General features: G+C 40.1%; 3 protein-coding genes and 1 pseudogene across 3 annotated transcripts; all 4 read left to right on the top strand.

The window, feature by feature from the left end:
- Nucleotides 1–266: 266 nt before the first annotated feature.
- On the top strand, nt 267–1,135 carry LOC131683185 (NADH-ubiquinone oxidoreductase chain 4-like; annotated as a pseudogene).
- A 1,994-nt stretch (nt 1,136–3,129) lies between these two features.
- On the top strand, nt 3,130–4,008 carry LOC131683184 (NADH-ubiquinone oxidoreductase chain 5-like; the record flags this gene model as incomplete). Its single annotated transcript, XM_058965023.1, is given in 1 exon segment — nt 3,130–4,008. A coding segment is annotated over 1 exon segment (879 nt), but the record flags the coding sequence as incomplete, so codon positions are not given.
- A 3,446-nt stretch (nt 4,009–7,454) lies between these two features.
- Nucleotides 7,455–8,538, top strand: LOC131680358 (uncharacterized). The gene is made up of 2 exons (XM_058961079.1): nt 7,455–7,458; nt 7,556–8,538. The coding sequence occupies exons 1-2, from the start codon at nt 7,455–7,457 to the stop codon at nt 8,536–8,538; spliced, it is 987 nt and encodes a 328-aa protein (XP_058817062.1).
- Nucleotides 8,539–9,573: 1,035 nt separating this feature from the next.
- LOC131680357 (uncharacterized) lies at nt 9,574–26,748 on the top strand. The gene is made up of 4 exons (XM_058961078.1): nt 9,574–10,020; nt 10,096–10,128; nt 21,507–24,570; nt 24,851–26,748. Exons 1-4 carry the CDS (start codon nt 9,574–9,576, stop codon nt 26,746–26,748), a joined length of 5,442 nt encoding a protein of 1,813 aa, XP_058817061.1.
- The last annotated feature ends 634 nt before the right edge of the window (nt 26,749–27,382 follow it).

The raw sequence follows: 27,382 nt of genomic DNA, 5'->3' as shown, positions 1-27,382 counted from the left end.
TATATATATATATATATATATATATATATATATATATATATATATATATATATATATATATATATATATATATATATATATATATATATATATATATATATATATATATATATATATATATATATATATATATATATATATATATATATATATATATATATATATATATATATATATATATATATATATATATATATATATATATATATATATATATATATATATATATATATATATATATATATATATATATATATATATATATATTAAGTTATATAAAAATATATAATTTTGATTTTTTATATTTATGTATAGTTTTTGCTTTTTTAGTAAAAATACCAATATTTTTGGTTCTTTTATGATTACCAAAAGGTCATGTAGAAGCTCCAATTTCTGGTTCAATAATTTTAGCTGGAGTATTATTAAAATTAGGGGGATATGGTTTATTTCGAATATTTGCTTTATTACAAATTTTAGGAATAAAATTTAATTTTGTACGAATTAGAATTAGATTAATTGGAGGAGTTTTAGTAAGTTTAATTTGTTTATTACAAATAGATTTAAAAGCTTTAATTGCTTATTTATCAGTTGCTCATATAGGAATTGTTTTAAGTGGTTTATTAACAATAAGTTATTGAGAATTAAATGGAGCATATAGATTAATAATTGCTCATGGTTTGTGTTCTTCCGGACTTTTTTGTTTAGCTAATATTAGATATGAACGAATAAGAAGACGAAGATTATTAATTAATAAAGGTATAATAAATTTTATACCTAGATTATCTTTATGATGATTTTTATTATGTTCAAGAAATATGGCAGCTCCTCCAACTTTAAATTTATTAGGTGAAATTTCTTTAATAAATAGAATTATTAGATGATCTTAATTAACAATAATTGGTTTAATATTTTTATCATTTTTTATCATTATATTGATTTGCTTATAGACAATATGGAAAATTTTATTCTAGAATTTCATTTTTTTCAACGGGATTAATTCGAGAATATTTATTATTAATAATACATTGATTACCTTAAAATTTATTAATTATAAAAAGAATTTTTTTTATATTATGACTTTAATTTAAATAGTTTAATTAAAATATTGATTTTTGGTGTCAAAGATATGAATTTTCATTTTAGATCGTGTTAAATTTTAATTATTGTAAAAATAGTTTTTATATTTTATTATTTATTAGTATTATATTATTTATGTTTATGTTTATGTTTATTACCTTCACCAACAGGCCCCTTGGCCCCAATAGTGGTTGCTTAAACTAATTACATTTTAAAATTGACAACATTTTCACTTTTATCGCATTCCGCGTCCTGTTGAAGTCAAAGGCCGTCGCCACACTGTTAAAAATTCGTTGGAGTCCGGTAACAGCGCTCTGGCAACCATAGTTGGTTCTCCTGAACGGAACTCGCAGATGGGAGTTATTGCGTAGAGCTCGAACGCGGGCTTGAAGATCCAGACGTCCGAGGATTGTAGGGCAATCCACTCTGGCAGAGAGTAAGTCCGAGACGAACAGGGCTCGAGAGCAGTCCCTCCGAATGCTGAGTGTATCGAGGTGTATTAGCTGGCAACGGTTTTCATAGCTCGGCAGCTGAAATCTGTTTCGCCATGGGAGATGACGAAGGGCGAAGCGTATAAACCTGCGTTGGACAGCCTCGATTCTGTCAATCCCGTTCTGGTAGTACGGATTCCAAACAGCTGAACAATATTCTAACGTTGAGCGGACCAACGCGCAGTAAAGCGATTTAAGACAATATACGTCCCTGAAGTTTTTCGCTATTCGGAAGATGAACCCAAACTGTCGTGATGCCTTATCCACGATGTGTGACGTATGTGGTTTGAATGTTAATGCCGAATCCATGATGACTCCGAGATCTTTGATGTGAGAGTGTCTTGGAATGCTCGAGCCGAAGAAATGGTAGTTAAACTGAGTCGGTTGGCATTTCCGCGTGAACGTAACGATTGAGCATTTGCTCGGGTTTAAAACCATTCTGTTTAGATCACACCACGTACTAAAGCTGTTCAGTTCCCTCTGAAGAAGCTCGGCATCGGTTTTATCCCGTATTTGTTGAAAAATTTTCATGTCGTCGGCGAAAGAAAGGCGGGGTCCTTGTAATGTGAAATTGACGTCATTAAAGTAGAGGAGGAATATTACTGGACCGAGATGGCTTCCTTGTGGTATGCCGGATGTAGCGAAGAATGGTGCAGATAGACAGTCCTTAATGCTGATTTGGAGTTACCTTCCATCGAGATAGGAACGAAGCCAGCGCAGAAGTTGTCCATGAATGCCGAGTTTGTCCAGCTTCACTATTGCAATATCATGGTTGATTTTGTCGAAGGCCGCAGATAGATCCATATAAATGGCATCGGTTTGCAATCCGTCAGCGAATCCATCCATTACATATGTTGTGAACGAGAGCAGGTTTGTCGTTGTCGATCGTTTAGGCATGAAACCGTGTTGGTCATCTGCAATGTATTGTTTGCAGTGAAAGAAAATAGGATCTAACACAACCAGCTCGAACAGTTTTGATACAGCACTTAAACACGAGATTCCCCGATAATTGTCAATGTTCGATTTGTTTCCCTTTTTATGAACTGGAAACATGTGCGCTGCTTTCCAGCAGGAAGGGAATGTACCAGTAGTGAGTGATAGCTCGAAGACTCGCCGAAGTGGTTCAAGAAGCCCGCTGATGCACTTTTTGACAAAAATCGAGGGAACACCATCTGGACCCGGAGAATAAGATGCTTTCAGTTTGGCATTTGCTGCAAGAATGGCAGCATTATCGACACAAATTCGGTTGATGGTTCGTCCTAGAGAAGGAGTGAAATTAGCGGCGGCAGCGACTTGTTGTGGTGGCAGGCGCTCGTTGGAAAAAACGCTTGAAAATTTGACGGGGAACAGTTGGCAAATTTCCTTAGTGTCGGTACCTAAAACTCCATTAAACGACATACAAGATGACAAACCGGATTCTTTTCGCTTATTTATATTTAGATTAAAATTTTTATTAATTAATTTAGTTTATTTTATTGAATGAGAAATTATTTCTTTACATTCTATATCAATTGTTATAACTTTTTTATTTGATTGAATAAGTTTAATATTTATATCATTTGTTTTATTTATTTCTTGTTTAGTAATTTTTTATAGAAAACAATATATAGAAGAAGATTTTAATATTAATCGATTTATTTTATTAGTATTAATATTTGTATTATCAATAATAATATTAATTATTAGACCAAATTTAATTATAATTTTATTAGGTTGAGATGGTTTAGGATTAGTTTCTTATTGTTTAGTAATTTATTTTCAAAATGTAAAATCTTATAATGCAGGAATATTAACTGCATTATCTAATCGTATTGGAGATGTTGCTTTATTATTAGCAATTGCTTGAATATTAAATTATGGTAGATGAAATTATATTTATTATTTAGAAATTATAAAAAAAGACTTTTGTATAATAATTATTGGTTATTTAGTAATATTGGCTGCTATAACAAAAAGAGCCCAAATTCCTTTTTCTTCTTGATTACCTGCAGCTATAGCAGCCCCTACTCCTGTATCAGCATTAGTTCATTCATCAACTTTAGTAACAGCTGGAGTTTATTTATTAATTCGTTTTAATTTATTAATTATTGATAGAAAAATTAGTCAAATTTTATTATTAATTTCTGGTTTAACAATATTTATGGCTGGATTAGGAGCTAATTTTGAATTTGATTTTAAAAAAAGTATTGCTTTATCTACTTTAAGACAATTAGGTTTAATAATAAGAATTTTGTCAATGGGATATATAAAATTAGCTTTTTTTCATTTATTAACTCATACTTTATTTAAAGCATTATTATTTATATGTGCAGGTGTTGTAATTCATTGTATAAGAAATATTCAAGATATTCGATTTATAAGAAATTTAAGAATAAGAATACCAATAGTATGCGGATGTTTTAATGTAGCTAATTTAGCTTTATGTGGAATACCTTTTTAGCAGGGTTTTATTCTAAAGACTTAATATTAGAAATAGTAAGAATGTCTTATTTAAATTGCTTTTCTTTTTGCCTTTCTCAATAGAAAGGTATTGCAATTGCTCTGAAAACCGACTTTTTAACGGAGGCCCGGAGGGCCGAGTGACATATACCATTCGATTCAGTTCGTCGAGTTCGGCAAATGTCTGTGTGTGTGTATGTATGTGTGTGTGTATGTGTGTGTATGTGACCAAAAATGTCACTCATTTTTCTCAGAGATGGCTGAACCGATTTTGACAAACTTAGTCTCAAATGAAAGGTGCAACGTTCCCATAAGCTGCTATTGAATTTCTAATGGATCCGACTTCCGGTTCCGGAATTACAGGGTGATAAGTACGAACACGCAGAAAATGTCGATTTTAATAAATTCTGCAATGAATGTATAAAGGTGAAAATTTTTCCAAAATATGACCACAACTGCTTCGATTTGTAGTATTGGGTCACTAACATCCATTCAAAGTCTATTTGGCCACATTGGCCACCATCTTCGGTTCCGGAAGCCCCGGCGGAAGTATCTAAATTCAGAATAACAGTCACATCGGTTTCTCGGAGATGGCTAGACCGATTCGACTAAACTTGGCCTCAAATGAAATGTATTGCGTCCCCGTAAATGGCTATTTAATTTCATCCCGATCCGACTTCCGGTTCCGGAGTTACAGGTTGTGGCGTGCGATCACATAGCAAATTGTGATTCAAACCGATACTCCGATGAAAGCAAAAAAGGTAAAAATTTCGCTAAAATGTCTCTCAAACAACTTAAATTTGCTGTTCTAGGTCACCGACGGCCAACCAAACTTTCGTTGACTACATTGACCACCATAGACGGTTCCGGAAGTGCCCGGGAAAAGCGGCCATCTTTCAAAATTTACGAACTCACATCAGTTTCCCGGAAATGGTTGGGCCGATTTTCACAAACTTAGTCCCAAATGATAGCTATAATATCCCCATATATATGTCTATAAAATTTCGTACGGATCGCTTATATGGTTCCGGAAATATAGACTAAACCGTCCGGTCACATATGAAATTCCCATATAAGCCGGAACTAAAATTTTTTTTTTCAAAGGGGGGACCCCATGAAATTTCAGAAATCGAATTCGTATTTTTGATGCCAAACATCTTTAAAATGCATGAAACGTCGAGATTTTATGTTGTCTCGAAAAAAATTTTTTTTGTAAAAATCGACTTTTTGGGACTTTGCCGATTTCGCACCTTTTTGCCTTTCTCATATAGAAAGGTTATGCAATCACTCTGAAAAATGTCAACCTAATCCCGGCCCGGAGGGCCGAGTGTCATATCCTAATCCCGGCCAAATTTTGTTTTCGACTCGCATAAGGTTTCTGGATTTTAACAGGGGCGTAGTGGATGGTTTACGGAGAGGGGTTACACCCCCTTTAAAAATCTCCTTAAATCACCCCTCAGACCACCACCCCATCCAGCCCTCATACCCCTCCCTTTCAACCCCATCATCTTTAAACCACCACTATATCACAAAGCATACCAATTTAAGCTGGGGAGTCGTTCGTTCATGGGACTTTCGCCCTCCTTACACACCCACCCCTGCATGACAAAATGAGTTAGCAAGCAGATAACATTGATCTAATGCTGATTAGGCTAATGGAGTATGATATTTTTTGTTTCAAGTGTTTCACCGTCGACACGTAGCTCATCAAGTTCGTGGCTGGCATGCCATTGTGTATAAGTGCAAAGTGTACTAAGAATGTAATGGACATTTCCACAATTATGTTGAACATAAAAAGTCTCCGTGCCATAGTTTAGAGAAATGATAAAGGCACAATAGCACCGCTAGGTGGATTAAAACAGGTTTTTTTCTTTTTTTTCTACAGGTTTAACTGTTTGTTATTCTTTTCGATTAGTATATTATTTAATAACAGGAGAATATAATGGAATTTCTTTAAATAAATTAAGAGAAAATAGATGAACAATAATTTTTGAGATTTTTTCATTAATATTTATAGCTATTATTGGAGGAAGAATATTAAATTGATTAATATTTTTTGATCCAGTAATAGTTTGTTTACCTTTTATAATAAATTTTTTAACATTATTAGTTTGTGTATTAGGTGGATTATTTGGTTATTTAATTAGTAATGTTTCTTTTTTTTATAAATAAATCTTTTTATTTTTATAATTTTAGAAGATTTTTTGGAAGAATATGATTTATACCAATAGTTTCTACTTTTGGATTGGTAAATTTTTACATTGAAAATGTAATGTTTAAATTAAACTATATAAATAAAATATGATGATCAAGAAAAAGCTGCTAACTTTTTTCTTTAATGGTTTAATTCCATTTATATTTTTAAAAATTAATTTAATTGGAATATAAATATTTATTGAAATCATTAACAGTGATATACCTCTTTTTGGTTTCAATTAAAATAAGATAAATTGAAAATATCAATATTTTTTAAATGCAAATTAAATGTTATAATTAACTATTATCCTAAACTAAGGATGATTAAACATCTATGATTAGGTCGAAACCAATTGCACTTTATTGCTTCATATTTAATAATTAATTATTTCATTCTAATATTGCTTGATTTCATTCATGGTAAAGTCCAATTAATAAAATTAAAATGAAAAATAATCTTGTAATAATTCAGTTAATTAAATTTGATGATTTAATAATTAAAATTATTGGTAAAATTAAAGCAATTTCAACATCAAAAATTAAGAAAATAATTGCAATTAAAAAAAATCGTAGGGAAAAAGGTAATCGTGAATAATTTATTGGATCAAATCCACATTCAAATGGTGAACATTTTTCTCGATCTATAATAGTTTTTTTGATAAGAAAGATGCAATTATTATTATGATAATGGTAATAATTAAAATAATGATACTTATAATAAAAATTAATATAATTATTTATATTAAAATGAATTAGTCCTTATGATTGGAAATCAAATATACAGGTATATATTTTATAAATTAACTACCTCATCAATAAATAGAAATATATAAAAATAATCAAACTACATCAACAAAATGTCAATATCAAGCTGCATGAAGAGTTAAAGAGATATTATTTCAAATAATTTGAGATCGATTTGGTATTAATCAAAAAGAAAAAGGAATAATTAATAATCCTAAAAATGTTCTTAATCAATTTAATGATAAATTTATAATTGATCGCACGCGCTCTATTAGACTCAGCATCCGAGCGCAATTTCGTAACAGAGAATCTCGCTCAAAAGCTTCGCCTCAAACGAGATCGCTCTAATATCACTGTGTTTGGGATTGGAAACAGCGAACAGCACGTAACACAGGCAGTCTCGATCAATGTGTCATCTCGAGTGAGTCCTTTTAATGCAGACATCGATTTTCTCATACTGCCCAATTTGACACGAATTCTTCCTTCGACAAAAGTGGACATTTCGAAATGGGTAATTCCTAATCACCTCCCATTAGCAGACCCAAAATTCCAAATCACTCACCACATCGAATTAATCATCGGAATTCAATGATTCTTCTCACTGCTAGAGAATGAACAAATTTCGCTCGGGCCGCAGCTTCCAATATTGCGTAAAACTGTATTTGGGTACGCTGTCGCTGGTGATCATTCTCAGCAAGATCACATTCGCACCGCCGTCTGCAATACTGCCATGACTCTCGACAAACTTTCGGCAGCAGTAAATAAATTTTGGGAGGTTGAAAGCTTTGAAGGAGGCAAATGCCTCTCGTTGGAAGAACAATACTGCGAGAATCATTTTTTGAGAACCCACTCAAGAGCCCCTGACGGTCGGTACGTGGTTTGGTTACCGATTCGTGAGGAAATGTTGTCGGAACTGGGAGAGTCGTTGCCGGTCGCCCTTCGTAGATTTCATGCAATTGAGAGGAAGTTTTTGGTCAACAAACAACTACACTCGGACTATGGCCAATTTATGGCCGAGTACAAATCGCTTGGACACATGGAAGCTGTCACACCAGACCCTTCTCTACCTAACTTCTATCTTCCTCATCACGCAATCTTACGACCGGACAGCACAACTACTAAGACACGCGTCGTATTTGATGGCTCAAGTAAAACGACGAGTAAATTATCCTTGAACGATCTTTGCTACATCGGCCCCACAGTTCAACCTCCACTGATAGCCACAATTCTCAACTTTCGTTTGCCTCAATACGTCATAACTGCTGACATCGAGAAGATGTACAGGCAAATTGCTGTACATCAAGATGACCGTGCGCTGCAGCAAATTCTGTGGAGAATTCAACCAACCGATCCTGTGAGTACATATCAGCTTACTACTGTGACCTATGGCACAGCTTGTGCACCGTATCTCGCCACTCGTGCCCTTAACCAATTAGCTGAAGATGATGGAGAAAGGTTTCCACTAGCAGCTCGTGTCGTAAAACGGGCGTTCTATGTCGACGATTGTTTAGCTGGAGACGACAATAAGGAAAAAATAATCGCAACCTGTAAACAACTTACTGAATTATTAATCTCGGGGGCTTTGTTTTAAGAAAGTGGAGTTCGAACGATCATCATGTCTTATCGTGCATATCGGAATCTCTGCGGGATCAGCAGGAGAATCTCGAAATTGATAAATATTGTTCAGTTAAAACTCTCGGGCTGCTATGGCATCCGCAAGCAGACTGTTTTGGATTTAAAGTTCCTTCGTTGATTGCATCTGAACCCATCACTAAACGAATTGTGCTATCGGATATGTCTCGTCTTTTCGATCCGATGGGTCTCGTCGGAGCCGACATTTAAATTCGTGGAACTGCACTGTTTTTCGGATGCATCTGACAAAGCGTACGGATGCTGCATTTACGCTAAATCGGTTGATTCTAATGGAAACGTGGCAGTTAATTTGGTCATGTCAAAGTCGAAAGTATGCCCCATCTCAAAGCTATCAACCCCTCGCCTTGAACTTTGTGGTGCAGTATTAGCTGCTCAGCTCGCAGATACCGTGAAGAACTGAACTGAACTCACTTGTTCTGTCACTTTTTGGACTGATTCCAGCATTGTTCTGCACTGGTTAGCTACGTCATCATTAGCTTGGAAAGTATTTGTGTCGAATCGTGTAGCTGAGATACATCGCCTCACTCGTGGGAATATTTGGCGTCACGTCCCTACTGAGATGAATCCAGCCGATCGAATCTCTCGCGGAGTGCTTCCATCTCAAATTATTAACGATATTGTCTGGTGGCATTGTCCCCCCTATTTACCCCAATCCCAAGAGCACTGGCCTAAAAATATTGTGAATCTCTCCCCGAGTCATTTGGAGGCTCGAGAAATCGAATATCGAGGCATTGTTTCTCTCGTGATCCTCTCGCTGCCCTCGATGCTATCTCTAGCTGCAGAACATTCTACACTACCACCTTTGCACCGAAAACTCGCTTGGATTCTCAGATTCACTAGGAATTGTCGTTCAATAATAAAATTAGAAGGTCCACTCACGCCAAATGAGTTAGACGACTCGTTGAGACTGCTCGTGAGGCAAGCGCAACAAAGCTGCTTTGATTCAGAGATTTTCGTCGCGATCTTCGTCTGCATGGCCTCCAAAGCCGTCCACATCGAAATGGTCTACGGCTTGTCGTCGGCGTCGTTCATAAGCGTATTGAAACGTTTCGTTTCGCGTCGTGGTCGCGTTTCGGACTTGTACTGCGACAATGCGCGCATGTTTGTTCAGCAGCTTCAAAAACACAAACAACGTTTTGACGAGATTCACTCGTCCAATTCCATAACCAAAGGCTGCACTGGAAGTGGAATACAATTTCACTTCAATCCGGCTCGATCTCCTCACTGCGGAGGGCTGTGGGAGGCAGCCGTTAAAATCTTCAAGCATCATTTGTACCAGATTATGAGAGAAACGCACCTCTCCATTGATGACTTCCACACTCTCATCACGCAGATCGAGGGTATCATGAACTCGCGGCCTCTCACAGCTTTATCATCAGATCCAGCAGATGTTATTGCCTTAACGCCAGGGAATTTCCTAGTGGGAGAGCCGATACACTCAATTGCTGAGCCCGATTTAAGCGACATATACATTAATCGCTTAACTTCATTTCAGAAAATGCAGCAGAAACTTCAACACTTCTGGAAGGTATGGTCTCGTAACTATATTGACCAGCTACAAAACCGTCACCGATGGCCATCAGTTCGCCCCGACATCAAGGTTGGAACTCTCGTTTTATTGAAAAGGGAATCAGCACCTCCGATGCAATGGAACCTCGCCCGCATTGAGAAGGTGTTTCCAGGGCCAGACGGCCACGTTCGAGTTGTCGATGTAAGAACTGCTACTGGGTGTTACCGACTGGCAATCAGCTGAACATCCTTCAACTTCGACAATCCCTACTCGGCCTACGTCATCGCAGAACACCATCGACTAAAGCCAGTGAGCGGAGAATAGTTGAAAGTTCCTTTCAACGTGGCCCGGCATGTTGGCGCATACTTGATTCATTGAAAATTTGTTAAATTAGTATTTATAAAAAAATCCTATTTAATTAATATTAGTACAACCCTATCAGTCGATTGATAATAGATAGCACAGGAAACGGTAGGAAATGATAAACTAAAGCAGGAAATCATACTCGTTAACTCTCTCGTTATATATCTTGATTTTGTTTCTCACATATTGTGCAATTTTCTGCTTTGCTTTGCTTTGTATAAAAGGATTGCGCAAGAGCAAATCAATCAGTCATTATAAACTTATCACTCGAGGACGGACCTCAACAAACTTGTGATTTACCGAATACACGTTGTTTCGGATAAATAAAGTCGTTTTTTGGTTAAAATTATCGGCTCGTTGGCATAGTGTCGTTTGATGATCCGTGGAAATCTCAAATCCGGGTTCAACCGTCTTAGCAGCAAGTTCCGGATTTATACAGACGTGGAACGCAGTAAACAGAGATATGATGTAGATCAGTGATTCTCAACCTGGGGTCCGCGGACCCCTAGGGGGCCGCGAAGTCATTGCTGGGAGTCCGCGAAGAAAATATATATTCTGAGTGCATATTGAAATTTCAAGTCATGTTTCCTAACAAATTGAAAATAACATATTGATTGCATACAGAAATGATGTTTATCTATAAGGGTCCGCAGCAACCCAGTGTGATATCTAAGGAGTCCGTGATACGAAAAGGTTGAGAACCGCTGATGTAGATCATGACCGTCTTACAACGGAATGGACATCGAACAACGGTTACGGGAGAGCAATCACCGCCAGGGAACTCTCCGCAGGATTACGCTAGATTCACCACCGACTGCAACAGAGCAGCGAGTATGAGTCGTCGAAACGCCAGCGAACCGGACGTCACGCTCCATGCGGATTCATCAGACCGACCACGGCACCCCACCGGTTGTTCCGATAGAAAAATAGCGAAAACCAAAGAAGAATCGATATTGGGAGACCTTTTTTGCCAGGGAACTCTTCGTTTGCGTAAGCTAGATTCACCGCTGGGGACTAGACTGAGTAGACAGCGACGAGACACCACTAGTCGCGGGTCATCGGCACACCAGTCCACCGGACACCCTGCTTCGCCAGAATCGCCGAACTGGCCTCGGCACCTAGCTGATTAGCTCGATCTCGGGAGAACTTCTCTCGCCGGGAAATTCTCTGACGGAGTAGGTCAGGTCCATCGTCGGAGAATAGATTGAGTTGTTCGCGAACAAGTCGAGGAGCTGAATGGATCATCAAGGAAGTAGTGCTAAATGGCCCAAGAAGAGAACTAAATGGCTTAAAGGAGTTGCGGTGCTAAATGGCACCGGTCACGGAGCCAAAGGACTCAAGAAGTTGTAGTACTGAAACCAAATCAGAATCGGTATCGGGAGAACTTCTTTCGTCTGGGACCTCTCCGTCAGCGTACCGTCAGATTCACCGCCGGGAACGAGACCACGTAGATCGCGACGATACACCCCCAGTCGCGCCGGGGCTCCAGCAAACCGGATGCCCTACTCTACCGGAATCGCAAAAATGACCGCAGCACCTGGCTGGTTGGCTCGCTTTCGAACTTCTCTCGCCGGGGAACTTTTCGTCAGAGTAGGCTAGATCTATCGTCGGGGACTTGACCGAGTAGTTCGCGAACCAGTCGGAAGCTCAACGAGGAAGTGGTACTGAATTGCACAAGGGAACTGAAGGACTCAGTAAGTTAGACAGTCTGAAGTTTGCCGCCCAGATTGTCCTCGTAGGGGAAGAGCATTAATTCTATACCAACAGCTTGCTTTCCTACCTTGACTACTCAAACCCGTTCCCTGAGTTGTTGGTTTTGAACATTTTTTCCTGCTCAGAATGCTTTTGAACATTTTTTCATATATATACAAAAAAAATCATATCACCCCCCCCCCCCCCCCCCAGAAAAATTTTCTTACTACGCCACTGCAATAACATACACTTTAAAGTTGCATAAAAAATTTATTAATATCAATAGATAAACATTAGTAATTAAGTTTATAAGGTAGTATTCTCGAATATGCACTATTTTATCAAAAATCGATTCTATCTATTTTAGTACAGATACTATTAACTTTTAATTGATAGTTGAGTAGGATAAAAATAAAATGAAGCGGCACCTTTTCATCTATTGACAAACAATTTCGTTTTCCGACTGAACTCCAGCGGCATTAAATATTGTAACACAGTTATTTTTTGTGCGTATTTCAAAAGTCTTTTGAATCCTTATGAATTGTTTGCTTGAATTGACAGAACGCTATTAATTTTGCTACTTTTTTCGGGTTTACTATAAATATACTAATGGTTACAAATCGACATGCTTACAAATTAGTTTACGATGTGTTTAATAACGAGCAAGGCCCTTCGAATTCATTTTATGCTGAGACATATTGATCGGGGAGTTTAAAATAAATTACTAAACTAGTCAACTCACAATCTCTATGTAGGTTATTATTTGATAGAATAATAGCTTAATAAATCTAAAATGCCTTATTACGTTATCAAGGATATTTGTATATTTGTAAGAATTATTCTGCAATCTAATGAGACCAACCAAGCTATTTTTCTGAATCTTCTAAACAATTAGTAACCTAATAGAAAGTGTTATTCTATCGAATCATCCTGCATCCTTCTTTATCATTAAAACCATAAAGCTATATAAACTACGGTCATAGAATTTCTCTGAATAATTTATTGAACTCTACTGCGTTGTTTTGCTAAGCCAAGTACAGAATTTGAATGGAATCAATAAACTGAAAAAACTGCGAACGTAAGTAGAGGTCCAAACAATAAATAATGCGATTGATTATTTGAATAGCTATTTAGAAATCAAAGATTTCAATATTGAGAAATTCAAATAAATAACAGCAAATGTTGTAGATCATTGATTTCAGACAAATTAACTTAAGCGGTAAGAAAGAGACTTTTTTCATATTTTTTTTTATTGTATTTCTAAGCGATGATTCTTCCACCTAAAATGTCTAATCAATTGGCAACATGTTCGCTGTTTACATTATAACTTGAAGACCTCACGTTGTCTTTTTTAACAAATTTATGCAAAAAAAACTCAGCATCTCTGAAACTTCAGGATATGCAAGAATGGGCTATCCCTTTCACTTGAAACCAGCATCAAAATAGTCCGTCGGGGGTTTAGAACAACTTTTCTTTCAAGTTTTTTTCGTGACAACATAGATTTTATAATGGTACTAGTTCATATTTCTGCCCCTAGATGGTGCTTTAGACATTCAAACAACACTAAAAGTAAGAATCTGATAGATAGTTTAATTGTCTACAACTTTGTTAACAACTAAAAACCGATTTGAAATTATCCGGAAAAGTTGTTTAATATTTTAACGAAGTCTAAGCCTAAGTTAATTTCAAAGGAAACCTAGTGGTTTGTAAGTCAACGTGCATTTTTTTATTCGCCAATTAGTTGTGTTTAGTTTAACAGTGCATTCAGCAGAATTTGAGAGCTTAGAAAGTATCATCTTTTAGCTGTAAATTATAAATCCAGATTCCACCTGATATAGGGCAACCTATAATATTTTTGGGATGAAAAGTCTTAGATAAGTGTTGACCAAACTAGTATGATATTAATATTTCTTTCCAAGATGGTGAGTGGTTCCTTTCGCAGAAACAGCTTATTCAATGATGTATGCCTTCTTCTTCATTTTTTCGATTGTTCTCGGGCATGACTGATAACTTTTTTTGCATGAACCATGAGCATCTTCGTATAAAATTCACTTGTCATGAACTGCAACCTTTATATTTGAACAACCTCAATGAAACTTTTACCACAATTGCAACATTTCGTGGATTTCATTGCAACGCTTCACGGAAAACCGTTTCATCACAATTTCAACTGAAAAAATAGTTTTTGGTTTCGTCTAATCAATATATGGGCGAACTAAGTTTTTGTTGAAAACAACAATCCAACGCTGTTGGTTTGAAGGTGTCAGTTTCAGTCTGGACACGAACGTTTCACCCTAGCGCAAAACTTAAAAAGCCTACCTTAGCTAAAGATTGAAACGCTTATCGTTTCCATCTTTATCCCTTAATTTTGTATTGAAAAATATTGACAACCTCAATTAGGTACAGAAAATGTTTCTTCCTTTTTATTCTGCATCGTTGGCAAAATTTTAACCATCGAGCTGTCAAATTTAACTATCGCTCTGTCAATTTTAACCATGCTCCAGAGTAGGGTTCGTCGCGGTGCGGATGTGGGCGCTTACCGCAACTGCACTTTATTTACCGTACCGCGCGGTAATGCGGCAAAATTTTTAAAAACAGTGTTGAAAAATTCTACATTTGTGTAATCATATACCGTAAAACGGGGTATCTTTGATCACCGGGGTAAATTTGATCAAATGAGACTTTTCAGTAACGTACGATAAGATGATTCCTTCGAACAAAATTATCGAAACAAAATACGAATCATATTCTCAACATGTTCAGCATCTACCGGCAACGATTATTTTGACACTTAATGTACCTTTTATGAACACAAATTCCACTTGAAAATTATACAACTTTCATGCATCGTTTCAATCTGTTCAAACAATTGCTTGTATATTAATGAAATCAACCAAGTTCAACTGAACTGATCACTTTTTTAGAAACCGTAAATATTTTTGTCCAATAATTTATTTAAAAAAATCCGAGATTTTTATTGCTAACTATTTTATTTCGACGATTTTTCCGAAAAATTTCGATAAAAATCGTCCGTATCCTTCCAGGCAATTTTATTTGCTTGCGAAACAATATCGGGCCATGAAATCACCTGCAGATATGCAATTTACACAACATTTGGAGCGTTATTTCTTATTTCGATACACATATTTTGATGATCAAAGTTGGGAAAACAACGAATAAAAATTTACAACAAATTTAATTTATTATTATAGTAAAACGAAATAAATTACCAAGCAATTTGGACGTTTTCAATCTATGGGTACCAGTACTTGCTTTAAAAATGCAAACAGTTACATCACAGACCTACCAGACATGACAATGAGAACAGTTCGCTGAATAAAACGTGATCATCATTTCAAATTTAAATTCGCGTGGAACACTATCGCCGCCTCGTGGCGATTCTTTGAACCATATCATCTGTTTGACACATCTGTCCATTTGACATGACGGTACATTGATGTGCGTAAGTAGTTATTATGGGCAAATGCACCTAACAACAAACATCAATTAAACGGAAGTCAGATTAGACCTTCAAATTTGTATTCCGAAATGAATGAATTCTAGGAAAGGTAGAAGTTTCTTTACGGGCAACTCCACTGTATGAGGAAACTGAACAATGGGTAGGTCATGTTGCCTAGAAAGGATTATCGTAAACACAGAAAGCGATGAGGACAATTTGATCCGTGCTGTAATGTGGACGAACAGACAAGTTGTGCTGAAGATTGTGGAAAGTGCTTGTTTGACTAAATTGAAATTGAAGAGAATGTTTACACGCAATGCCATTTGATTTTCATTATTTTATTTTCAACTGGATTAAATTTAACTCTTAACAATGTGTAAAGCAATTTCCTAATTGACTCTCATTTGATGGCCAGCAGAAAAACATGCTGAATTAATTGCGAACGCTGCCAAAATCATCGTCTTTGCAGTGCATCTTAATGGCCACTGCTTCCTGCATACATTGCTCCTCCAAAGTTTACGCTCGTTTTGTTCACACAGAAAGCACCTTAAAGTTTTCATTTTACGACGAACGGTTACTACAATCAACTGTAGAGCACCAGCTTGTTTTTGTTTGTTCCTAACATAGTTCATTTAGCACAATAACGGTAATAACAAAACGCAGACGCTTAATGGTATGTGTTTGGGTATTTTTGTCAATCATGTCATACGGTCACGCGCCTCTTGCGGTGAGCACGGAAAGCTATGGGAATGGTAATCTAACGTTTGAAAAGGCCGTTAAATTTTTGCAACATTTTGTGATCTCGAGTGTCATGTCTGGTAGTTCTGTGGTTACATCTATCTGATTTGAAGAAAGTCATTCGAAAAAATATAGAAAAATTTATCAATTTTCCCCCGTTTTACGGTAGCATCCTTTTTGAGAAAGTGTCCAATAAAATTGACTGCAGAAAAAATCACATGGAATTTACACAGCAATCAAAGAAGATAGAAATACCACAGAGAACAGACGTCCATCTTCAGCATTCAACTTGTGTAAAATCTCTAACGGTGCGCTACTGTCGTCATGTTTTTTTTGCGGCTAAGTTCGACAGAATTGACAACGGTTATTCCTCTCCCCAGTCAAACTAGTCCGGAACCGGTTTGGACCTTCAGCATGAATTCCAGCTCAAATGCATCAACCGATAGAGACGGAATCGGTTGTTTTCTTTGAGCAAGATTCCATACTGAATCAATTCAGGATTTCGAGCCGGTTCCGGAATGGATTTGACGGATAGTTGGGATAGGTTGGTGAGGCGGCGCTAGTGTTTATCGTATATTAATGCAAACGTTTACACACGTTTTTTTTAAATATTTTTGTTCGATCACGGATGTCTGTTCTCTGTGGAAATACGATGTTGATGAACGAATGATAGAATAATCATCCTAATTTGGACCCCTCTTTATTTTGGACGCTTTCATACTTTTGTATCCTTTACTGCCAATTACTCCAAATTCGTTTGGGTTGATGAAGATAATTATATTCTTTGAGTTGTGTTTAAGTCCCAGCATAATTAGTTCATCTCTAATTCCTTTAAATTAGTCAAAACTCACAGTTGAAAAATTGATATCGAAAACGATTCATAATTCCACTAATTCCAACAGAAATCGGGAGAAGTGATGTACTTTTAAATTGGATTTAACAGTAAAAATTTATTGTTTTTCAATGATTTAATAATTTCGTCTCTATTTGGATCTTGCATTTTATGTGTTTGAAATGGTTAGTTTGTGAAGTTTTACTTAGAAGTATAAAATAACTAGTCCAAAATATGTCGTAAAAATAATGGCGTCAAAATATTTCGGACACAGCTAGATTTTCTTTCGTTATAGCAATCTGTTTATCAATTTAGAATAATCAAAATTATCACTTTATCAATTTTTTTCTGCGGTTGCGATAAAACCGCGCGGTAAAAGCTTTTTCCCGCACCGCATCTGCGGGAAAAAGTGGCTCACCGCACTGCAGATTTTGCGGTAATTACCGCAACCGTGACCAGCCCAGGGACAACTTGACAGCTCTCATATATTGAACTCATAAGCAAATTTTGTGGTGATTTGGTGATGTCATGGCGGCTCGAATGGAACAAAATTTAAAAAAGGCGCATCCCATCTATTATTGTCTATATCTGTAAAAAGTGAACAATTTAAGCATTTTTTCACCAAATTTTTTTCGCTGTTCAAACTGTCCATACCTTAACAGAATGGTTAAGGTTCCATTTTGGATCTAAAAATCCAAGAAAAATAAATCGATATCCAAAAATACAAGAATTCGAGCCGCTTCCACTTATATTGAAATTTCCGAAAATCTTCGGGATCGAACCAACATGAAATCCTCCGGTAGACGCCGTTCAATTAGTTTTCTGACGGGCTGGAGCTGAGTAATATGCGAAATGAATTCTGAAGGGATCCGTACCAAAACCATCGCAAAATCTTTTGGACAGAATTATTGCAAAAGTCGAACAAAACTCTGGCAAGAGTCGAACATCATTGTATATTCCTGGCAGCATACTTGCTAAAACCGGGCACTACCGGTTTGCTGCCAGAATTCTGGTAAAAGCGCACAAATTCTATCCAAAACCAATTTTGCTAACTGTGTAGAAAATCCTACATATTTCGTTTATATTCCCAAACAAAATTCTAGAATTCTTGACGTTCTTAATTAATTTGAAACAAGATGTCATATGTTCACGAATTGTTATTGGCTTGGTGATTTACTTTCATTGGCCAAAATGATTTTCATTTATATTTCTCAGCAAAAAGCACTTCACACAACAATAAAACCAAAAAACGACTTCCAGTTAAATTTATAACAAGATTTATGTACCTTGCTGACAGTTTCCAATTAGGGATAAATTTATTCTCTAATAATTGTTTTCTTTATCCACATTTTGGAATACGCTTTTTCTAAATGTTGTTCTTGCTGCATCGACGGCGTTCATAACACACGTAACGAAAAACGCTTTTCTCTTGAAACTATTTCGTTTCGTTGTTCGTGGTACTCGTACGGAGAAGGCATACTAGCGCCACCATCAAATTAGTGGTACATATATGAAACAAGCACTATCTGTCAAGTTGTTCCCGGGCTGACCGTGACGAACCCTACTCCAGAGTAGGGTTATTTTGCAAATATCTTTCAAAGTGTCAAATTTTAACTAAAACTTAAAAATTTAACCAAATGGTTCGCAGCCTCAGTGTGACAAACAGTGAACGAAGAACTTTGAGTTTTTGGATCAAGATAATTTTTTTAGGATATATTCGAGGACTTTTTTGTATATGAGGGTTTTCTTGTACTCAAGTCATATTTTGATTTCAAATGTAATACATTTCGCATAATATAGGATCAATTTAGTAACGATTTCTCGCATAATTGATAGGAAATGGCCGTAAAATCCAACTGCCACAATACACTTTGCGGAGAAAATTTGAATAAATCGTTTCATGCTAACCAATACTTTGAACAGTTACTGCTGTGGTTTGCGTTCAATTGGAAACGGTGTGTCCCAACATTTCGTCTTGAACAAAATCATAATAGCTGACATAAACGATCATAACCAAAAAAAATGCGACATACGGTCCTTTCTAAAACATAAACAAACCCTTGTAACCAAGCAATACCTTCCGATGAATTGTAGTTCCTTCGAACCTATCGGTAAAGATTACAAACTTGAACCAAAAGCACAAATAGTTTTCTGTCTCTGAAATTTAGGATGTTTGACATCCCAATTTTCAGAAGGTCAATTAGAATTGTCAATGAAGAAGTTGTAAAGAATCCCGTCAAATATTTTCATGCCACTAAACCCAATTATTTTTTGGTAATGAAATAAGTGAGAAAAATTTCCAAACCACTAGGCCTCGTGTGAAACTATCTTAGACTAGCTGACCCGGCAAACTTCGTTCTGCCGAAAACAGTATTCATCATTGAAATTATTTCGAGAATTCATGATATCAACAAAATGAAGAACAAATTGCGCAAATCCATCATGCCGTTCTTAAGTGATGCGCGGTCTTACGTACGCCAACTTTGTTTATATATATATATATATATATATATATATATATATATATATATATATATATATATATATATATATATATATATATATATATATATATATATATATATATATATATATATATATATATATATATATATATATATATATATATATATATATATATATATATATATATATATATATATTGTTCGGCACATAGGCTAATGATAAATTTGTAAATACTAACAATTAATTACTATCGTGAACTGTAAGGATACAGATAAATTTAGTGCACCCTTTCTATCAATTGAGAAGGTATAACACCACGGTAGAAGCTTAACTCGCAACGAACAGCACAATAGACACGAGCATTGTTGTATTAGTACCGCAATGTAGATGAAGGAATAGCGAAAACGATCGACGCGATCATAGCTTCGATCTGATCTGTATATATGTACATAGAGAGAGAGGGAGAGAGGAAATTGAAACACAGCTGATCAAGGCTGGTTATATAAGTAAAATAAGTTTAGTTGAAAATAGATCTGGTGAAGGAAGGTTGTTCGTTTTCGTTCTCGGTGCGATTTAAAAGAAAGCCGTCGGTAATTTTGCCTAAGTCAGCAGGCAGTAAATTTTACAAGTCCCCAGCGGGTTGGTGGACTTAGTGTTTCGGTTCGTTTTGTGATACTGTGAGCCACAGTACAAGTTGGCTAAGTTCCCTAGCGACAGGTGAACTATTCGGTGCGGTACATTTCGCGTGTTGTGCCATCGGTGATCGCGCTGAAAAGGCGATTCCGATCGATACATTAAACCGGCCAAATTGAAGACGGTGAGTGACAATAATTGGCCGTGTTTGGTACTGTTTTCGTGCGCGCTTGTGAGTTGCTGGTTTCTAAAACCAGCGAAGAAAGTCCTTCGGTGGCCGGCAAAAGTTCGTGCTCGAACATTCTGGTCCTTCGAGCCGGATAGAAGGCAATTCAAACCGCAAGTGCGTTGTGCGGTAGTGAATGAATCGCGGGAAAGGTACCGCTTGGGAAAAGTGTAGCCATTGCGTGGCTGAAAAAGATCGCTATCGCGTTTGCGAATTGGCGGGTGCGCCGCAGTGAAAGTGGATTTTTCGAGCAAACGCGATCGCACGGCAAAATAAATATTCGCGCAAAGGTAAAGGCGCAAGTGAAAGAGCCGAAATACGACGGCAAGTGCTATAGATTGTGTGGTGGAAAGATTTTCGCGCTACCGCGATTACTGTCGCGTGTGAAGCGCTTGGACTGTGGCCATTTTTCAAGCCATCGAGTGGGCCATTGTGACTGGTGGCTATTCAACGGATCGGGAGGTAGTTGAACCCCGATAGCCGCATCTGCAGAGCCATTTTGGACGCTGAGTGAGCGTCGCTTGGGAAGTTGTTGTTGTCAGTGAAGGTACTGCTGATAAATGTCACTGCCTGGTCATTGAGCAACACTTCTGATTCCGGACTGGAATCCCCGCTGAGTCAATTCCAATCTTCCGCCACACGTGGCTTGCAGTAGCATTTTTTTAGTTTTAAGAAAGTGGGTGACCTTCAGTCATTGTGGCAATCGGTGGACGGTCCGCGAATCGAGTGGAAAATCGTTTCGCGCCCTCGATTTGCGATACCGCGTAGAAGTGAGTTAGTTCGCGACGGGAAGGAGCAATCGTTCGATTATAAAACTGCTCACTTCCGTTCGAATTTCGCGTTCGCGAAGGGCAATTCATCGCGTCGGGAAGGATTTAATCGTTTCGAGTGTGTTTTGTCCTCGTTCGGTTCGGTTTCGCGTAGAAACGGTTAGTTCGCGTCGGGAAGGAGTCCGTTATCGATTTAACTGCCGTTTCCGTTCGTAGTGCGTCGTGATGCCACCCAAAGAGGAGAAAGTGTTGGGAGACCGGCTTGTCCAGCGCAATGGATTGCTGGCAATTCGTGATGCTTTGGAGAAGTTTATCATTCGGTACGATCCTGCACGTGATGCTTTTCAGTTGAGTGTTCGTATAGAGTCGCTGGATAGGGTTTATGCGCAGTTCATGGAGGCGCAGGATGCAATTGAAAGACTGGACAAGGAGGAGTTTCTGGCATCACACCTGGCGGAACGTGTCGATTTCGAGCAGCGATACTGCGCAGCGAAAGGCTTCCTACTCTCCAAGGTTCCTGTAGAAGCGAACAACTCAGCTTTGAACACATCCATGATGGCAAATCAACACACTTTCTCGACAGGATTCCACCTCCGTCTTCCAAAGATCGACCTACCGAGATTTGATGGCGATTTCTCACGTTGGTTGTCATTTCGAGACACCTTTACGTCCATGGTTCATTCCAATGGGAACATACCAACGGTCGCCAAGCTTCAGTACCTTCTACAATCGCTTGAAGGGGACGCAAAGAAGCCGTTCGAATCAGTTGACGTCGAAGCCGACAACTATGCGTCAACATGGGACGCCCTACACAAGAGGTACGACAATCGCCGTTTTCTCAAACGTCAGCTGTTTAGGACACTCTACGAGCTGCCAGCGGTCAAGCAGGAATCTGCTAAGCGCATCCACAGTCTGGTCGACGATTTTCAGCGCCATGTACGGGCGTTGGCGAAATTGGATGAACCTGTGGAGCATTGGGATACGCCGTTGGCGAACATGCTGTCGTACAAGCTGGACCAATCCACATTGCGAGCATGGGAGGAGAAAACGAGTAGCCAGGACGATGTCAAGTACGAGGAACTGGTTGAGTTCCTGTACCAGCGGGTACGCGTCCTCAATTCTGTCGGACCAGATACGCAGCAACCGGCACCTCCGAAGGTGGCCGGCCCCCCGAGTTGGAAGGGCACGAAGGTGAAGTTCGCAGCTAACGCAGCTGCTACGCCTAACCAAGATTCTCCATGTCAGTTAGCATGTTCAGACAGCCACTCCCTCCGCAACTGCCCAGTGTTCCTAGGAAAGGATGTCCGCCAGCGCCGAAAGCTGGTTTCGCAAAAACGGTTGTGTTGGAACTGTCTGAGCTTCGGTCACCCAGCCAGGAAGTGTGTATCGAAGTTTACGTGTCGTACGTGCCACGAAAGACATCATTCCCTGTTACACGATTCCTCTCCATCCAGGGTGTCGTCGAGTCCTGCCATTACGGGATCATCACAACAATCTCCACCGGTTCAACAGCCGTATTCGTCCAGTTCGGGTTCTGCTCCACCGCAGGTCAGCATGGCGGTCCAAACCGCATGCAGTATGGTTCTACTGGAAACGGTTGTTCTCAACATTGTTGATGATCATGGCAGGGAACACAAGGCTCGTGCTCTACTGGACTCGGCGTCAATGTCCAATTTCATCTCCGGTCAGTTAGCGAAGGTTCTCCTCAGCCGTCGCACCAAGGTGGACATTTCGGTCGCAGGAATCGGTCTCTCAACGCAAAGGGTGAAAAATGCCATCACCGCCTCCATTGAATCGAGAACTCAGCCATTCTCCACTAAGCTCGAGTTTTTCATTCTGAAGCAGCCATCCGCAGAGCTGCCGACCATGCCGGTCGATACGTCGGCGTGGAAATTCCCGCAGGTTGGATTAGCAGATCCACAATTCCACGTCCCAGGAAGGATTGACCTCGTCATCGGAAGTGAGGCCTTCTGGGAACTTCACACCGGTAGGAAGATCTCGCTCGGTAACGGTCTTCCGTGGGTAGTCGAAACACCATTCGGATGGGTGGTCTCTGGTTCCGCGTCCAATGGATCTACCTGCATTCCCCGGATCTGCAATCTCTCCATTACCAATGAAGATTTGGAAGCCACACTTCAGAAGTTTTGGGAGTTAGAAGCGATTTCCACTGGGCCTGCACACTCACCCGAAGAAAATCGCTGTGAAGAGTTGTACTCCAGTACAGTCAAGCGTGATTCGACTGGAAGGTACGTCGTACGTCTTCCTCACAATGAAGATCCAGAAGTCTTCCTGGGGGCCTCCAGAGCCATCGCAGAACGCCGTTTTCACAGCCTGGAGCGCCGTTTGCAACGAGATCCTGCAATCAAGGAATCGTATAATCGCTTCATGGATGAGTACCTACAGCTCGGTCACATGAGAAGGCTTGACGAGCCTGTAGATGACGTGAAGGCTCACTGTTATCTCCCACATCATCCCGTGTTCAAGGAGTCGAGCACTACTACGAAAGTTAGGGTCGTTTTCGACGCGTCCTGCAAGACGGCGTCAGGATATTCGCTGAACGACACGCTGTTGGTCGGACCCGTAGTTCAGCAAGATCTACTCTCCATCGTGATGAGATTTCGGACACATCACGTCGCTCTGGTTGCGGACATCGAGAAGATGTACCGGCAAGTATTCCTGCATCTTGAAGATCAGCCGTTTCAGCGAATTCTTTGGCGTACAGGCCCAGACGAACCCATCGCTACCTATGAACTGCAGACAGTAACGTACGGAACAGCAAGCGCTCCTTACCTAGCTACTCGTACCCTGCAGCAGATTGCACAGGATACCAGGCAGTCGTATCCAATCGCGAGTGGGCCAGTTACGGAAGACTTCTACGTCGACGATTTTCTTTCTGGAGCGCCGGACGTAGAATCCGCCATCAAGCTGCGTCGCGAGGCATCGGCAATGCTAGCTTCCGCTGGATTACCGCTCAGGAAATGGGCATCGAATTCTCCTGAAGTACTTGGGGATGTACCACCTGATGATGTGGCAATTCAGCCGTTCCACAATCTTCAGGATGACCAGGCCGTCTCCACGCTCGGCCTCATTTGGGAACCAAGGTTGGACATACTCCGGTTCAAGGTTCAGTTGCCGTTAGCCGCATCCGTACTGACGAAACGCAAGGTGATGTCGTACATCGCCCAAATCTTCGACCCTCTTGGACTCGTGGGTCCAACGATCACCAAGGCCAAACTCTTCATGCAGCGACTTTGGGCTCTGAAGCAGAATGGCGAAGCATGTGAATAGAACACGCCGCTCCCATTTACACTCCAAGAAGAATGGAAACTGTTCCATAACACACTACACCTGTTGAGTGAAGTTCGCGTACCCCGCTTCATTTCGATGCCCGACGCCGTCAGTTTCGGTCCAGTTGTTGGCGTCCAAGTCCAAGGTAGCTCCGCTTTCTACTCGCCAGACAATCGCCAGACTGGAACTCTGCGCCGCACATTTGTCGACCTAGCTGTACAAGAAGCTGAACGCGACGCTGAAGCTTCCTGCGACTGTGCATTTCTGGACAGATTCCACTACTGTCCTCCAATGGCTTCGCGGGAACCCGAGTCGTTGGAAAACTTTCGTCGCAAACCGAGTCTCGCAGATACAGCTTTCAACCGATCTCAACCGCTGGAAGCATGTTCCTGGAGTCGACAATCCTGCTGACGACATATCCCGAGGATTGAGTCCTACCGACATCCTCAACAGTACACGATGGTGGACTGGGACACCGTGGCTATCAAGGTCTCCGGATTTTTGGCCAAATCCAACGTTACCCGCAGCAGAAACTCCTGAAGTGTCCGCCGAAGGACGCAAGATACCACTAGTTGCCATGACCACGACACAACTGAGTTTCTGCACCGATTTATTCGCTCGCTACTCCAACTTCTCCAAGCTGCGCCGAGTGGCCGCGTTCATTCAGCGTTATCTGCACGTGCTTCGTGAACGAGCCTCGCAACGTCGTTCGGAAAAGGAGAAGTACAAGCCACTCGTCATCCCGAGCATTAACCCGCACCCAGTCCGTCCGCTTACCGCACAAGAACTCCAACACGCCGAACTTTCGCTCTGTCATCTCGCGCAGGGTGAACTTTTCGCTGAGGAGATTTCCGATCTCGCTAGTGGCGAACGTGTAGCAAGATCTTCCACGCTGAAGTGGTTGAACCCGTTCGTCGATCCCGAAGGCACCGTACGTGTCGGTGGCCGGCTTCGCAATGCCGCGCTGACCGATGCGAAGAAACACCCGATCGTCCTCTCTGCCAAGCATCCGCTCGCTGTTCTGTTGGCTAGTTTTTATCATTTGAAGCTACTGCACGCAGGCCCTCAACTCCTGCTAGCCACTCTCCGCCAGAAGTTTTGGATTCTGGGCGGCAGAAATCTTGTGAAATCCGTCTTTCACCGTTGCCACACTTGCTTCCATAGCAAGCCCACACTAGTCCAGCAGAGCACAGCAGATCTTCCGGCATCGAGAGTATCTCCAACCCGACCGTTTTCCGTCTGCGGAGTCGACTATTGCGGACCGTTCTATTTGAAGTCCGCCGTCCGCAACCGTGGCCCAACCAAGGTGTACGTGGCCATATTCGTCTGCTTCTTTACGAAGGCAGTTCACATCGAGCTAGTGAGCGACCTGTCTACTCCAGCGTTCCTAGCTGCACTCCGTCGTCTGGTCGCCCGCAGAGGAAAGGTGGTAGAGTTGCACTCTGACAACGCTACCGCTTTCAAAGGTGCACCGAATGCACTGAACCGCATCTACCGCATGCTGAAGGTCGATGAGTCTGATCGGAATCAGATCTTCGACTGGTGCTCCGACAACGAAATTCGCTGGAAATTCATCCCACCTCGAGCACCACACTTTGGCGGTCTTTGGGAGGCTGCAGTGAAGTCAGCGAAGACACACTTGTTGAAGGCAATCGGCAACGTGAACGTTGCGTACGAGGACATGCTCACACTGCTGGCGCAGATAGAGATGTGCCTCAATTCTCGTCCGCTGACTCCAATGCCGGACGATCCGTCCGATCTCGAGGTCCTTACGTCAGGACATTTTCTCGTCGGGAGCAATCTCCAAGCTGTTCCGGAAGCTGATCTGAAGGAGACTCCTGACAACCACTTGGACCACTGGGAATTAACTCAGAAACGGTTCCAAACCATCTGGTCTCGCTGGTACACGGAATACCTGCAACAGCTGCAGTCCCGTGCAACGAAGGGTTGCAACCCGCCTGTCTCCGTCGACGTTGGCAGAGTCGCCATCGTGAAGGAAGACAACATCCCGCCAACCAATTGGCCTCTCGGCCAAATCATCAAATGTCATCCCGGAGCCGATGGCATCGTTCGTGTGGTCACGCTACGAACCGCTGCAGCCAAGGAGGTTGTGCGTCCTGTGGCCAGAATCGCTCTACTACCGACACCACCAACTCAACGAGCCGAGTGAAGTATGTCATCCAGGTAGAGCAACCCGGACGGGGAGAAATTGCTCGATGCGCACCTGCGTATTGCACAGGTAAATGCAATTCCAATCCCCTAACCCCAATCGTTCGATCTACCTGGTCTTTTTTATTCTCGGTCGATGGCGATGAACTACTCCAAGGGCAATGGTTGCCAGTCACTGGATTTGTGGTGGACGTTATACACGAGCATCCCAACTACCGCATTCCCGAGTAACATCTGCTATCTTCAACCGAGATCACCTACATCCAATACTGGAGCAAGCACCAACAGAACAACCAATTTTTTGAGTTTTTTTTTGAAACACCGATATGTTTCAAGGTGGCCGGAATGTTCGGCACATAGGCTAATGATAAATTTGTAAATACTAACAATTAATTACTATCGTGAACTGTAAGGATACAGATAAATTTAGTGCACCCTTTCTATCAATTGAGAAGGTATAACACCACGGTAGAAGCTTAACTCGCAACGAACAGCACAATAGACACGAGCATTGTTGTATTAGTACCGCAATGTAGATGAAGGAATAGCGAAAACGATCGACGCGATCATAGCTTCGATCTGATCTGTATATATGTACATAGAGAGAGAGAGGGAGAGAGGAAATTGAAACACAG

Source organism: Topomyia yanbarensis, chromosome 2 (assembly GCF_030247195.1).
Source record: "Topomyia yanbarensis strain Yona2022 chromosome 2, ASM3024719v1, whole genome shotgun sequence".
NCBI lineage: Eukaryota > Metazoa > Arthropoda > Insecta > Diptera > Culicidae > Topomyia > Topomyia yanbarensis.
The sequence above is the reverse complement of the archived record's forward strand: the minus strand, read 5'-3'. Positions and strand labels throughout refer to the sequence as shown.